General features: G+C 48.7%; 1 protein-coding gene across 4 annotated transcripts in view; it reads left to right on the top strand.

Annotated features, from left to right (window-relative positions):
- The first annotated feature begins 1,999 nt into the window (after positions 1-1,999).
- The window catches only part of CA12 (carbonic anhydrase 12), a 57,505-nt gene continuing 43,884 nt past the window's right edge, over positions 2,000-15,620 (top strand). The window contains exons 1-2 of one of the 4 annotated variants that reach the window (XM_010995031.3): positions 2,000-2,330; positions 9,879-9,899. In XM_010995031.3, coding sequence (XP_010993333.1) covers positions 2,246-2,330; positions 9,879-9,899 — 106 coding nt within the window. In that variant the 5' untranslated portion in view covers positions 2,000-2,245. The remainder of the gene's footprint in view (positions 2,331-9,878; positions 9,900-15,620) is intronic. The other 3 variants (XM_010995030.3, XM_010995029.3, XM_031452921.2) reach the window with 3 other exon arrangements.

The raw sequence follows: 15,620 nt of genomic DNA, 5'->3' as shown, positions 1-15,620 counted from the left end.
GCAATTGTGTCTCCATTTATATTCTCAATTCCCTTTGAATTGCTATCCACTGTCTACTAATTAACCAGGTCTCTGATCAAGATGATATGCAGTAAACACTCCCACCCTCTCCTTTCTCTTCTTCAGACCCAGCTCACAATCTTGCCTCACTCCTCTATTAAATCCACCTTCTCCCGTTTTTTCATTTCTCCATCTCTGGGGATCCCTGGGGAATCCGGAGAGGTGCATGTTCAAGGAGAAACTGGCCTTGACATAAAGGGAAAACACGTGGAGTGGGAGTAACGAACTGTGTGTGCCCGGCTCAGTTTCCCTTAAAGTAGCCGTGAGAGGCGGGGTGAGTGACTTCACCTCCATGGTGTGCATCCCTCAACCTGCAGTGGCTCCACCCCAGTCTCCCATGTTCCTCTAGGATATTTCCTCTTCTAAATCCCTTGATGTCAAATTAAACACGAGTGTCTTAAGAGCCACAGGGAAGCGAGAGCTCACCACCCTGGAGGCGTGGCTCTTCATCCGGAGTTGCAGGCAGAAAAGGTCATCCTTAAGCCTACCGCAGTCTGAAAGTGCTTGTAACAGGGTTGTCTTCGTAACTACTTCCTTAAAAAGACTTCAAAGCCCTTCATTTACCCACACAATAGCTGAGCAGATAGGGACAGAACAGTAGCCCCTCTTGAAATGTGAGTGGCATGTGCTTCCTGGTGGCTTTCAGCAGAAAAGCTGGTCTATACCTCCAAAGCCACCATAGACAAGTGGCTTCACTGGTCACTGAGGGTCCACTTGGGCTGAGGGTCAGTGTAGACCTGAGAGAGGTGAGAGCCGGTCAGGCCGCTGGTGGCCAAGAGAAGAGGGCAGGATGGGCCAGTTCACCAAACCAGGCATCATGCACCAGGGCTGGGGGTGGGCACCAGTCAGCAGACCATGTGATCTGAGCAATGCCTGTAGGCAGCAGGGGGCCAAGAGAACAGGCAGGGTCGCAGAGCCGGAAGGAAACAGAGCCCAGGACCGGGAGCCATGCAGACACGTTCAGAGGACCCAGAGAGGCCGGAAACACAAATGACCAGGGTGGTGGGGGGAACAGCAAGGGGGAGTAGCAGCAGCAGGAAGATTTAGTGAGCACTGGGAGCAGCAGGGTAATGAGACCTTTGACTTAACGATCGAGTATGAGCTGAATACTAAGAGGATCAGAGCCACATGTGTATGGCTAGATGTTTGTACACACATATTAAAAATACTGCTATGTGGGGAAAGTGGGCAGAAATGAGCAACAGGTAATGATAATATGCACTGGAAACAGAACTCAGACACTGATCTAAACCAAGATGCAACATGCCTAGTACAGAGCCTGACACAGAGTAGGCACTCACTAAACATGTGAGTCCCTTTTTTTTGCTGCTACCCCAGAGAAGGCACCCCCTCAAAACACCAGCTTCCTAGAGAATGATGGATATTATGAACTAGTATGAGCCTTGTCTATGTACCTGTTATATGAGGGGAAAGTCTAATTGCTTAGTAAAGCTGTTTTATTTTATCTGCTTACTCTATCTGTACATCTATTTCTATTTCACAGTATACGCCCACTGTGATATCTACCTACTGATTTCTTTCCCTCTAAATTTCAAAGGTATGACCTTATCAGGACTCACTGTACAATCTGCAGAAATTCTAAATTTGAGTGCAGCCAGCCCAGCTGTCCTGTCCAGTCGCTAAGGTGTGCCCAGTCCAGGCAGGCACACAATCGGTGCCCAGAAGGAGGATTCTGTCCATATGGCCTTGTACTTAGGGGGCTTTTCAGTAAGGGCAGTGACACACCAAGGCTGTGGCCACGGAAGCGAGTCCCTACGTGCACCCCTTCCAATCGGGCAGAGGCAGGAGGTTCTCTTGCACGCCTGCCCGCGGCTCCCACGGAGAACTGGCTTCCCAGGTCAGCCCCGACCGGAGGAGCGCTCGGGCCACTGCCCCGCGGAGCGCGGCTCAAGTCAGGGTTACAACTCACCTTGGAACTGGGGCGCCGGACCTCCTGTAGGCAGGGCGTTCTCCCCTCCACCCCCACCCCACACGATGACATCATGTGTTTGCGGCTGAGTCGCTCCATAAAAGCAGCCCGCGAGAAGCCAGGAGCCCAAAGGATAGACGTGCTCGCCCTGGCGCCCCGGCTGCGCGCACGAGGTCCCGGTGCGCGCCCCGCCAGCCCCGGAGCAGCCAAGCCGCCGGCCGCCCGCGCCCGCCTTCCCGAAAGAGCCGCCCGAAGATGCCCGGCCGCAGCCTGCACGCGGCTGCTGTCCTCCTGCTGGTGATCTTAAAGCAACAGCCTTCCAGCCCAGCCCCACTCAACGGTAAAGTTTCTGCCTCTTCTAACAGTCCTGAGCGCTCAGCGGCACAGGATAGGATTCCCCACAGAGCTCTTTAATGATAAAGTAAAATCATTCGTGCGGAGCAGGGAAGGACGTGCATGGTCTCAAAGAGCACGTTTTTACAAAGGATGCTTCGTTTTTCCTTCGGAATGCAGGCTCTGCTGCGGTTGAGGGGGAGCTCGGTTGTCTCGGCGTTAAAATATGTGCGTTAAAATATGGAGAAGTGGCTTGGGAATTTGCTGCCTGGGGAGGAGAAACAGAACCTGATCCACGTGCAGATGGTGGAGAAGGCACTGGGGCGTTCTGAGCAGTGTCATTACGCGGGAGGGTTTGCAGTGGCCCCAGGGCAGAACTCTCTACCACGGTGGGTGCTTTTCCTTGGAGGAGAGACTCTTTGCCCCTAGGTTTTACCTCCAAGTCAAGGGGATGATGCATCCCGTCCTTAATCATTGTTTTTCTCCAGAAGGGCTCTACTATTCTGAATGTACACGTGTGTGTGTACGTGCACCCAGACAAGCATACACACCTTATTTTTGAGTGTAATGAGGGCTTTTAATCCCGAAGGGCTGGAGGCTGGTGGTGCCGAGCAGTGGCAGGAGGAGGCGAGGGGCCTGAATTGAGGCTGAGGTCTGGGCAGTGAGTTGTGGTGAGCAGCCAAGATCGGGGTTTTTGCCTGCCTCCCCACAGCTGGGTGAGCGCTTTTGGAAAATTCTTGAGTAACGGATGGTGACTCCTGTCCTTGTCAGAGTTTGCCCCAAGTTGTAAGATATTTGTAGATGCAACCATTCCTGGACCCAGGCTAGGATAAAACATTTATAGAAGGGCCCAAAGCGACTAGAATGGCTGAAAATCAACCCCCTCTGGCTAGGCAGTGGTGGTGGTGGTGGTGGGAAGCTGGTCCTGCTTAGCAGCTCAGAGACCCCTCCTCTCGGAGGTCACCGTGCCCATGGGGCAGGAGGACCCGGGCAGTCAGCAACTTTGTCTTTCCTCTTAATCCAATTCGAATCCACTAGCTGGCGTGATATGCTTGCTAGCATCTCCCTCATCTGGTCGGGGAGAAATAGAAGGTAGTGGGGAGAAAGGAGTTGTATAAAAGTGGAAAATAATTTTTAAGACTGCAGACTTTGACATGTATCTCCCTCTCAAGAAAGCTGCACTGAGACCTGAGGTTTCACCAGAAATCTCCCTTTTAGCTCCAGAGCAGCTCCAAGACAAGAGAGACAAACACTGGCCCCCTTGCCTGGAAGCCTGTCCTCCCCTAGCTCTGGGGGCAGCTCCTCTTCCCTCCTCTCGCTTCCCCCGCCCTCTGTGCCCTCCCTCCCCTCCCCGTGCTCCCAGCTGGGCTGGGGGAACTTGGCAGTGAAAACTGCATTGCCCCACACTGGGCGGCCAGTCTGCTCACCCCCTTGATTCTGAGAATGCAGCTTTTATTCTGTTATCCTCCCGGCAGGTTTCTTGGCTTTTCAATTACCTCGGGGACAAGGTCAAAGCAAAAATCACTGAGGTGTAGAGTGTCAGCATTAACCCAAGGTAGGGGGTGCAGGGGGGTTTGGCTGCACCAAGAGAGGGAGAGCGTGGTCTGCCCTCTGCCAGGACACGGAAACTTCCGGCAGTTGGCTCTGGTGAACGTGGGGGTCAGGGAGGGAGGGGGCTCAGGAAGGTGAAGTCAAGCATCTTCCAGAGACAACCTTGGAATTCTTACTGCTGGGGGCGGGGGGCATTTTGATGAATTCTGCAGTGCTTGCTGTGCATGAACCCGGTGTGGAGAGCTGTGTGGTCTTGGGCTGCCCCGGATGTCAGTTACTCAGGGAAGGTTCTAGAACCTAGGACAGGAAGCAGGCTGGGCGTTGAACGTTGCAAATATCATTTCCTCTGCGAGCACCCAGGGCGTTCTCCTGGCCCAGTATAAGCTGGGTCTGCAGGTCCTAACAGGCGTCCAGCTGTGGGCCTCCCAGGGTGACCTTCTTGGAAAGAGAGCAGTTGCCACGTGAGCCTGCCGAGGTGCAGCCACAGGGGCCTTGGCCTGGCCTGCCTGTGGGGTGAAGACTCTTCTCCTAAAGGTAGGGGTGGGGAGGGGCCGTTTCCAGATAAAGCAAACACACACCCCCTCCACGTCCTTTATGAAGCCTTCCTGACTTCAGTTCTGAGCGGACAGTAAACCAGGCTGGGCCCTGACTGTCATCCAACGAGACCCCCTGACTCAGACTACCCTCCCTTCCTTTTACAGTGCTTCCCCCCACCCCCAGCCTCCAGCTTCTGCGCCCCTCCAGACACTGCCATTTCCACCCAAAGCATCAAGTCCTGAGGGCCAAGCAGGCTCACGCAGAGAAAGGAGGGTGGGAGAGATTGCTCTGACTCTGCTGCTCTTCAGGAGCAAGTCCCCAGGCCTGTGTCACGCCCCGAGGCCTTACAGCCCCAGATGCCCACGCTGTTACTTTGGTCCCTGAGCTCTGATACCTTATCTGAGGAGGAGAGCTACGGCAATGGGGAAAGCAGAGCTTCCCAAGCCTTGGGGAAGATAGCAAAAGATGCAGGATATTAAGGCTATGTTTGATTTTGCCTCAGGTGCAATTAAAATTCTAGCGGAGGCAGGACTGCTCAGAGGCAACGGGTGTTTTTTCTGGTGGCCTCCAGCAACACCTGTGTCTCTCTAGGGACGTAGTGGGGACAAACTTCCCTGTTACTGATGGAATTTTACATCCTGGACCCCCAAGTGCTCTGCCAGTCTAAGTGACAATAATCCGGCTTCCTCTGCTTCTGAAATCTGTAACTGTGTTTTAATAGAACCCTTCAAACAAAACGCTGAAGGAAAATGTTCAGGAGAGAGGATTGAGGTCTTCTGTAGCTTGGTTCCAAGGCAATGCCTTTTTGTCCCTTTTCACTACTGTCTCAGTAAAAGGCTAGTCGTAAACTTGGCGGTCACGTACAGATTTGGTTTCTCCATGATTCTGAATGTCTTCATCCAATCAATAATCTGAGGAAGGTTAATTTTGGGACTGTCAATCCCTGTCTGGTCCATAGCTGGTTTCAGGGCTCTGTGGGTCCTGGGTACTTTCACTGTAACAATCTTTGCCACAAGCATTTTTGCTGAACAACCAATTGGCCCATAAGGCAATTTTGCAGTAGAAAATAAAATAATGAAAAGTAAAAAAAAGGACATCAGAAAAGGACACATTGAAACGTAAGAAGTAAATAACAAAATTATTTTGGTGGGGGAGGGTATAGCTCGGTGGCAGAGTGCATGCTTAGCATGCACAAGATCCTGGGTTCAATCCCCAGTACCTCCATTAAAAAATAAAAATAAAAACAGATAAACAACCTTTAAAAAATAACAAAATTTGAAAAACCATTGGGAAATACAAAATATTTGAATACATTTAAGATATGTGTAGATTCACAGCAATACCGTGCAAATGACTGATTTTATCGTGTGGGTTGTACCTCAGCGTTGGTCTTCCAAGTCTTTTGTTCATAGTATTTTATACTTTTTTTTCTTTTTTGCCTTGTGGATTCATCTCCTCATTTGGCATCACACTTTTTCTTTGTCGCTAACATTTCTTCCTTCATTAAAAGAGGTTTCAGTTTCCAAATGCTAGGGTGCATGTTTGTTGAGCTCATGTCTGTTGATAGATGTTCCAGAGTTCTGTGGGAAATGTTGGCTCAACTCTGCACCTTCGAGGCCCTTTGCCTTTTTCTCCTCCAAGGTGGCGTGCTTCAAAGTAAGCAACCAACTCTTGGGGTAAATCATCGTCATCTGTCAGCTGGGTAAAGCCATCAATAATGTCACGAATTGGAAGAAATGCTAACGCATTTCAAGGAGTGAAAATCAGATTGTCCAACCAAAAACTGTCAGCCAGTTACTCAATCTTTCATGGCGGAACTGTCTTACTACCAATTAATTATGCAACAAAAAGGTTTGTTGCAAAAATGCTTGTGACAAAGATGTTTATGACAAAGAAGCTTATGGTTTAAAAAAAAAACCAAACCTGACACGGTTCTATGAAATTAAGTGTTCATGAAGTTTTGTGTGTCCAAGCTTGTGGGCATTTTTATGGGGAAAAGGTCCACAGAACTTATCAGATACTCTAAGGGTCTGGACTCCCCCCTCTATCCCAAAGATCGAGAAGAAGGAGACTCAAAGATTTTCTGAGTTTGTGAGAAGTGATGGGAAATGTGGAGAGACACTTCTTAGCAGGCACTGATCTTCCACGTCACCTCGTGGACTTTCATTTCGTCATCTATAAAACAAGATGATGGGCTGCAGGTGTGTGGAAAAGCCCTCCATCCTTGCCTTCCAGAGGGGGATGGCAATAAATAATGCCTAAGCCAAAGCAAATCATGAAGAAGCAAGATGGGCATGTTTTCTAGTGATGGGGAGATAATGCGAAAAGAATCATTTTAAAAGAATTCTAAGTGGTTGCCATACGGAGCAGGAAAATGGCTAGTGAGCGTCAGGGATTGATATTTTGATTTTAAAAAAAAAGCCTTATGGAACCATCTAACCCTTTAAACCATGCACAAGCATAATTTGAAAAAAAATTACCAATTGAATTTGAACATTAAAAACAAAATTAAAAATACTGAGGCAAAGAAATGAAACAGAACAACAACAAAAAATATGAGATTAAACCAGCTTAAAAAGAAGAAACAAGCAAAACCCTCTTTTAGCTTTGAAAAACCACCATTTGCGCAGGTAGGAAATGCCCAGCTGTGATAAGGGACCAGACTGCTGGTCAGGCACGTTTCACCGCCAATCAATTCCTGAGAGAGAGGAGATGGGAGCTGTACCCTGGGGGGCCGAGATCCTGGCAGCACTGGGAGAAGCTGGGAGAGAGGGACATAGGAGTTGGGCAGTCTCCTTGTTGTGATGTGTCCCCTGAGTCTCAGTTCGGGGTCTCAGGCTCCTTCTGGAGGTGAAGAAGGAGGTGTGCAGACCAGGGAACGAGAGCACGGTCCTGCGATGACTTACCTGCACCAAGGACTTTGATGTGTGAAGGGTGTGGAGTGGGAGGAGACCTCGTTATACTCCTGGCCGAACCCTCCTCCACATGCCACCGCCCCTGGAATTCTCACTCAGATGAGGGGGACAAGCTTCCTCAAAGAAAATCTTTCTTTTTGAGATTAGTTTTCTCCTCCTTGTGTACTGACGAGAACAATTCTCCAGGCTGTGTTAAGAGGGAAAAAGCAAGAAGCAGAACAAGTTTTCCTGTAGGCTAGCATTTGTGTGAAGAAAGGGTTGGGGGACAGAATACAAATAGGTGTCTGCAGTCCTACCGGGGAAGGTTCACATCTGCTGCTGAAACTGGCAGGCTCTAATGGAAGCAGGGAGGTTGGGTGATGGGAAGAGCTTTCACTGTATACCTTTTGGTGGCTTTTGGGTTTTGAGCCTTGTGAATTTATTACCTATTCAGATAATACAGTTTGGCTTCTCTAAGATGTCGGGGAGGCTTCTGATCAAGAAGCTCCCTCCCAAAACTCTAATTCAAAAAGACACACGCACCCCAATGTTCACAGCAGCTATTTACAATAACCAAGACGTGGAAACAAACTAAGTGTCCATCAACAGATGACTGGATAAAGAAGCTGTGGTATATTTATACAGTGGAATACTACTCAGCCATAACAAAGAATGAAATAATGCCATTTGGAGGGAAAAAAAGACACGAATGAACTTACTTACAAAACAGAGACAGACTCACAGACGTAGAAAACAAACTTATTGCTAATGGGAGGAGAGGGAGTTGGGGAAGGATAAATTGGGAGTTTGGGATTTGCAGATACTAACTACTGTATATAAAATAGATAAACAACAAGGTCCTACTATACAGCACAGGGAACTATATTCAATACCTTCCAATGGCCTATAATGAAAAAGAATTTGAAAAGGAATATATATGTATAAATGAATCACTATGCTATATACCAGAGATTAACACAACGTTGTAAGTCGACTATACTTCAATAAAAACAAAAAAAAAGAAGCCCCCTCCTTCACCCCGGGCGCCCACGCAAAATCACTGCCCTGTGCTTTGCCTCCCCTGGGAGCACAGCTGCTCTGAGAAGCAGATGTTCTGACCGGGACTCTGAAAAAAATTTTGTTGTTGTTGTTGTTGTTAATAAGTGGTTTTTATTTTCTACTTTTCAGTCCTCTGTATTTCTTTTTCTTTAATTGAAGTACTGTCAGTTACAATGTGTCAATTTCTGGTGTATAGCACTATGTCCCAGTCATGCACATACATACATGTATTTGTTTTCATATTTTTGAAAAAGCTTTTTAAATTATTATTTTTATTTTTCCTTCCAGTTTTATTGAGATATAATTGAGATACAGCACCATGTAAGTTTAAGGTGTACAGTCTAATGATTTGACTCACAAACATCATGAAATGCTCACCACAGTAAGTCTGGTGAATATCCCTCATCTCATATAGACACACAATGGAATAGAATTTTTTTCCTTGTGATGAAAATTCTTAGGATTTGCTCTTAATAACTTTCATATATAATGTACAGCAGTGTTAACTATATTTATCATGTTGTATATCACATCCCAATTTCTTATTTATCTTATAACTGAAAGGTTGTACCTTTTGACAGCTTTCATCCAGTTCCTCCTCCCCTCACCTCTGCCCCTGTTAACCACGATATATTTTCTTCTATGAGTTTGTTTTTGAAGTATAATTGACCTACAACAGTATGTTAGTTCCTATTATACAACATAGTGATTTTTTCTATACATTTAAAATATGTCACCATCTGAAGATATTACATAGTTATTGACTATATTCCCCACACTGTACATTTCATATTGATGACGTTTATTTTACAACTGGAAGTTTGTATCTCAATCTCTTTCACCTATTTCTTTCCTCTCCCCACCCTCCTGTCCTCTGGCAACCACCTCCTTCATCTTTGTATCTATAACTCTGTTTCTGTTTTGTTATGTTTGTTCATTTGCTTTTATGTTTTTAGATTCCACATATAAGTGAAGTCATACAATATTTGTCTTTCTCTGACTGCTTTCACTTAGCATAATACCCTCTAGGTCCATCCATGTTGTTGCAAATGGCAAGATTTCATTCTTTTTAATTGCCAAGTAATATTCCATGGTGTGTGTATGTATATATATCACATCTTTTTTTGTCCATTCATTTTTTGATGGGCACTTGGGTGGCTTCCATGTCTTGGCTATTGTGAATAATGCTTCAATGAACATAGGGGTGCATATATCTTTTCTAAACAGTGTTTTTTTTTCTTCTGATAAATACCAGGGGTGGAATTGCTGGATCATATGGCAGTTCTGTTTTTAATTTTTTGAGGAACTTCTACACTGTTTTCCATAATGGCTGCAGAAATTTACATTTCCACCAATAGTACATGAGGGTTCCCTTTTCTCCACATTGAAAAAGTTTTAAGTTCTGAGTATCCACCTTTTTTTCAGTCTCACTCATTTAAAAATAAAATCTGTACTGTTTTCTCTAACTTGTTCCAGCTCAATTGTACTTACTTGCTTTGTTTTTTTCTTTGCAGGATCCAAGTGGACCTACTTTGGTAAGTAGAGATCTTAAATGCCTTTTTTGAAGAGATGGCTGTATTTAGCCGGAAATGTCTTGATCTGTGGCGATTACTTCGGGGGCGGAGAAGAGCAGTTCTGGTTTTGTTACAAGAGGGCACAAAATCCTCTCTAAAGAACTTCTCCGCACAGGCTGCGTACAGCTCTTTCTCCGAGCAGCTGAGCCTGATTTGTGCCTTCGAACTGCAAGTCACAGAGTTAAGGCGCCCAGATTCCTGCAAACCTCTCAGGTGAGGATGCCCAGCTGACCTTCAGACTGCAAGGGCCCTGGGCAGAAGGGTGCTTTTCTCCTCTTGCAGCTCGTCTCCTATGATAAGCAAAGAGTAAAAGCCTCCTTTCTGAAAGCTAGGCTCAGGCTCCAGAACTTACGCTGCCAGTGTGTCTAGAATTAACTTCTTGTTATTATGTTTGTAAGGAAGCAATGAACCAAGGGGTGATGGTCAGTCCTCAGTGAGAGAGGAATGCTTGGCTTAAGTGGGGCGACAGGGACATCGAGTGTGCAAAAGGGTTTCAAGACAAGCGGCTTGAAATCGGCTCAGCTGGTGGGTTGCAGTGAATGGGAAATCTGACCATCAGCTGGAGTGGGGGTGGGGGCCAAGCACCAGGGTCCACTGGTAAGCGCAGGAATGTTAATAATGTCTTGTTTAGGGCTGAGTCACAAGGGGTGTGCAAGAGAGATCGTTATCGTGAGCAGGAGGGTGGAAGGGGCCTCATTGGCACAGGAGGGGTGGTGACGGGCCAGGAAGTTGATTACTACAGTGGAAGCAGAATCAAGAGAAAGATCTGACTTAGATTTGCTAGTTAGCCCTTGGATGTTTGTTCGCCCAAGAGGCATAGAAAAGTCCCTGAACTAATCAACCAGCCACCTACAGCCCAAGATTTCCTTGTCTCCAGCCTCTCACGCTCCATCACTGCTAACATCCCTTATATACTACTCTGTGCGAGGCACGTTGCTGAGTGGGTGGGTGATTAGAAGGGTAGGCTGTAGGTAAAACATCATCTGACATACATCTCAGAAATGTTCTCCTAGGACAGTCTACCCAAGCAATAGAAATAAAAGCAAGACTAAAGAAGGGTAGGCTGTGGTCTGTAGCTGGGAATGACGTAAAACTCGCAATTCAAAGCAGAATAGAACAGGTAATAATAACAGGTAACAAGTAAACGGTTCAGTGCTCTGCTGGTTCCAAGGAGGATGAAAGTGCTCGGGCTGGACGGTCAAGGAAGGCTTCCTGGAGGAGGTGGGTTTTCACCTGGACCTTGGAGGATGGGGAGGATTCAGTATGGTGGGAAGCAAGTGCTACTGGCCAAGCTGATGATGGCATCACAGTGAGTGGAGGCAAGAAAAAGCAGGATGGCGTTTGAGGGAAAAAAATGTAGAGAAGTTGTTACAGGGGAGGGATGACTCTAAGGTCAGAAAGATAGGTTGGGTCAAATAGGGGTGGCATGGAGGGGAAAGGCCAGGCTCTTCCACTTTGTCCCATGGATGGAGGGGCGGGGCAGTGTTTTTAGGAGAAGAGAGGGTTATGGGGGTGGAGGATGCAAGGGAGGCAGGAAGGTGTTTGGCTTTGTAGAAACCCCATTCTGTGCCTTAACGTCCAGTTTGCAGTGATGGCAGTAAGAGGGCAGGGCAGGGCCAGAGACCTGCCAAAGGAGGGATCGGCGGAGTCTGGGCATCGGGGCCCCTTGGGCAGGTTCAGTGTGTGGGAGGAGACGGGAAGCAGTGCAGGCGTGGAAAGAAGGCGGCACTCGGGCTCTGGGCCTTATTCCGTATGGTCTTGAGTAAACGCTGTGAGTCCCTGGGGGTCTCGCTTTCTCCCCACCTGGGGAAGGGGTTTCCAGATCAGTGTTCCTAAAATGTGGCTTTGGATCAGCTACATCAGAATCACCCGGAATGCTTTCCAAATATGCAGATTTCAGGGCCTTAGCCTGGACCTGGGGTGGGGGGGAGGGAGGGAACCTGAAAAACGTGTCTGTTTCAGGTGCTTCTTGTGCGCACTCTGTTAGAGAGCCTTTAACCAGGTGGTTCCCAGGACCTTTGCAGCCTGAGTCACCGGTAACTTGCCCCACCTCTTCTGCTGGCTTCCCGGGTAGAGTGGAGACACAAATCACGTCTCTCCAGGGCTCCCTGCCTCTGTGTGACAGCTCCCCGGGCAGAGTGAGATGGTCCCGGGGCACAGAGAGACACTGTGTCAAGAAGATGTGGGAGGAAAATCTCACTGCCACGTAGGCATGACATGGTGTTCCCCGAGGGGGAGGGGGGCATCGACCGATCCAGAAGCATTTCTCCCTGCCCACTAGCGTTAGCCAGCCCCTCTCCCTCCTGCTCTGTACAGTTAGAGCAGCTGTTTGCTGAGGAAGCAGAGGGCAGAGCCTGGTGATGTATGACATGCATGGGGGTGAGCACAGAGGCTTTTTATTAGTGAAATGAGCGTACGTGATGTGGGGTCAGCCCTCGGTGGGGGCCAGTGAAGGAGGCTGGGTGAAGGACAGCTAAGGAGGCAGGCAGGCCCAGGCTGGCAGCAGGCACCCGTGTTGGCATCACACAGCTGAAGAGAGGGCCTGGCACAGGTGCTGGAGAGAAACGGTTTCCAAACAATACAGGCTGCACCGAATGGGGCAAGTCCAACCAAAGGCCATGGGCTGGTTTTCCCAGGGTGCAGACCTCAGCTGCTTTGCACGTAGATACCGCTGAGTCATCCTGCTCCAGGGGCCTCCCGTTTCCAGGAACACATGGTAGGACTTCTAGAAGCCCATAGAAAGAGAACTCTAGCCCCATCCCCCTCCGCACTGAGTCACTGGGCTGCCCTCCGGATGGCCCCCCGTGGAGACAGGAGGACCATCTGATAGCCAGGATGGGGCCGACCCTGCCCCGCGCACTCCTTCTGGGTGGCTGGAGCAGCAGCTGGGCCTGTGATGGGTTAGTGCCCCTCTGGAAATCAGTCCTAGTTCAGTCCTGCTGAGCCATCAACTCTGAAATGGAGGGTAACTGCCAGTCAGGCTGACGCGGGAGCTGAGGCTAAACTCCAGCCTGCTAAAGGAGTCTCTGCTGTTAGATGTCAGGATAGCAGGGGCCCTTACGGTGTGGAGGTGACTGGAAGGGGGCACGAGGGGGACTCTGGTCATGTTGAGTTCCTTGATGTGGGTGCTGTGTTCTGCTGGTGAAAATGCAGCAAGCTGACCACTGATGATACATGCACTTTTCTGTATGTATATTATATGCAATAAAAGAATTTCAAATCTCCAGCTGGCTGGGAGAGTCATCCTTACCCTGACTGAGTTTTTAGCTCTCCCACAAAGAAAAAACAACAGTAAAAAAGCCTCACTGTGTCCAAAACAACAGAGCAACCAAAAAGAATGACTATATCTAGCTAACGACCCAAGGGGAGGGGAGGGTATAGCTCACGTGGTAGAGCACATGCTTAGCACGCATGACATCCTGGGTTCAATCCCCAGTACCTCCTCTAAAAATAAATAAGTAAACCTAATTACTCCCCCCCCACCCCCACCCCCCCGCAAAAGAAACGAACAACTCAAGCACACGTCATGTGAGCAGAGTGGGCACCGGGCCACAGCTTTGTGGATGCCAGCCGATGCTCTGGTGATCCTTGAGCGTGAGCTAGCTCAGAAATACACAGATGCCACTGTCTGCTAGAGAGAGAAATAAGACAAACCTTCATGGGAGATGGGAAAAGGGAGCCAAGATTCGCTCCTGGAGGGTGAGCGAGTCCCACCTGTCCCCAAGTCAGGGCATCCAGCAGACCAGCCCCTCCATCCTGGAGCGGGGAGCTCTGGCAAACTGGTAGCTTAGCCTCGGGTGCACAGTACAGGGCTCAGAGGCCCTTCTGCCCAGCTTCTCAGTCATAGCTGGACAGCCCTGGGCTCTGGCCGGACTCCCTGTGACCAGGCATTGCCACCGCATTCCCCAAGCTGCTCTCCTTTCTTCCAAACAATTGATTCTCTGTCTTAAAGAATTTCCTTTGGGAATTAGGAAGGGATCCTTCCTTGGGACAAACCTCATTGGTTCTCCAGGCTCCCGCCTCCACCCGTCTTCTGTCCTGAATCTGCTAGAATATTAAGGTGATATCAGTAAACCATCCCTGGGGGTTGCAACATCCTTCCCAAGCTAGAACTAGACGTGGGATACATGGAAGGAAGCTAGGAGGAAAACCTTTTTATTTTCTATTTCTTCGTAGTAGATTTAGGCACCGTGTGCCCTCACACTCAAAGGCAGTATGAAAGGCAGACTAAGAGCTAAAGGGAGAACTAAAAACAGCAGTTAGGGAGCTTGTGCAATTAAAAGGCTGATTTCATTAAGGGGAGCTCTAGTCTCTACCAAAGGTAGAGGGCTGGCCAACTCAAAACACCCCAGCGACTTCTCCCCCATTCCTGCTGCTATACTAAGGGTGAATGAGAGGAGGCACGGAGCATTACGGGGGAGAGGAAGGGGGAGAACCAGAAAGGCCAGAACATGTTTTTCATACCAGGGATCTGAATCCACGTCCCTGTGTCTTGGGGATTTCCCCCGAGGCTTAGCAGTCCAACCCACTAGGATTTCTGACATCTGCACTGCAGTTCCAGTTACTGCTAATTGAAGTTGTGACATCCAGGGTCTGCCTGGATACGGCGTGGTCCACACACTCATCTTTCCTGGGTCGCAGAACTGAGGTTTGCGTGTTCTGGAAGATCTTGGTCTGCAGCTGCCAAACTGCCTGCATTTTAGTGTTCACAGCTGGCTTTTCCCAGCTGCAGGGAAAGCCAGAGGAGCTCGGGTGAGTTCCTAAAGGCAGGCAGAGTGTCCCGGTGAGGGGGGCAGGAGGGCGGGTAGGAGAGTAAGGGGTGGGGGAAACAGAAAACCAGGAGAAAGAAGGAGAAAGTGTACACAGCCCAGAGCCAGGCAGACCTCCTGGAAGTGTCAGCCAGGCCACTTTCTGGATGTGTGGCCTCAGGAAAGGCACGTAACCTCTCAGAACCTCAGTTTTCCCAACTACAAAATGGGAGTTGTAATAGCATCTATCTCAGCGGTGCCTGGATCTGCAGCATCACCTGGGGCTCAGGACGCCCTTCCCCAGCGCTAGAACTACAAGTGAAGCACATGGACTTGGGCTGGGAGGGAAAACCCAAACGCTTCCCTTCCTGTCTTCAGCAGCAAGAAAAGCACCATGGCTGACTTTGTCAGAAAGGCACATGCTTGGGTACCTACAAATCAGAAACTCTGGGGCTGGGCCCAGCAGTCTGTTTGAACAAGCCCACCAGGTGATTCTTTTTTGGGAGGGGTAATTAGGTTTATTAATTTTTAATGGCGGCACTGGGGCTTGACCCCAGGACCTTGTGCATGCTAAGCATGTGCTCTACCACTGAGCTACACCCTCCTTCCAACCAGTGATTGAGCCCTGGTGAGGGTTAAATACGGTCAAGCAAGAGGCTCGCAGCGCCTGGTGCATAGTCAGCACTCGGTGTAGCTAAGCACCTTCTTTCCCTTCGCCTCGCAGACTTACGGTGGAGTTACATTAGCTAGTGTGTGGGGAAAGGCTTACAAGCGCTACACTACCAAACAAACGTTGAGTTTTGTTAGAAAGGATCTGCTTCGTGCTTTTCTGAATTGCTTGAGGTTTTAGCAGCGAGGATGTATTCTTTTTATATCCTGAACAAATAAAAGGAGTTTCCTTTGTGAGCAAAAAAGAGATAGAGCCCCAAACACA

Source organism: Camelus dromedarius, chromosome 5 (assembly GCF_036321535.1).
Source record: "Camelus dromedarius isolate mCamDro1 chromosome 5, mCamDro1.pat, whole genome shotgun sequence".
Classification (NCBI taxonomy): domain Eukaryota; kingdom Metazoa; phylum Chordata; class Mammalia; order Artiodactyla; family Camelidae; genus Camelus; species Camelus dromedarius.
Note: the sequence above shows the minus strand (reverse complement) of the source record. Positions and strands in the feature narration are given on the sequence as shown.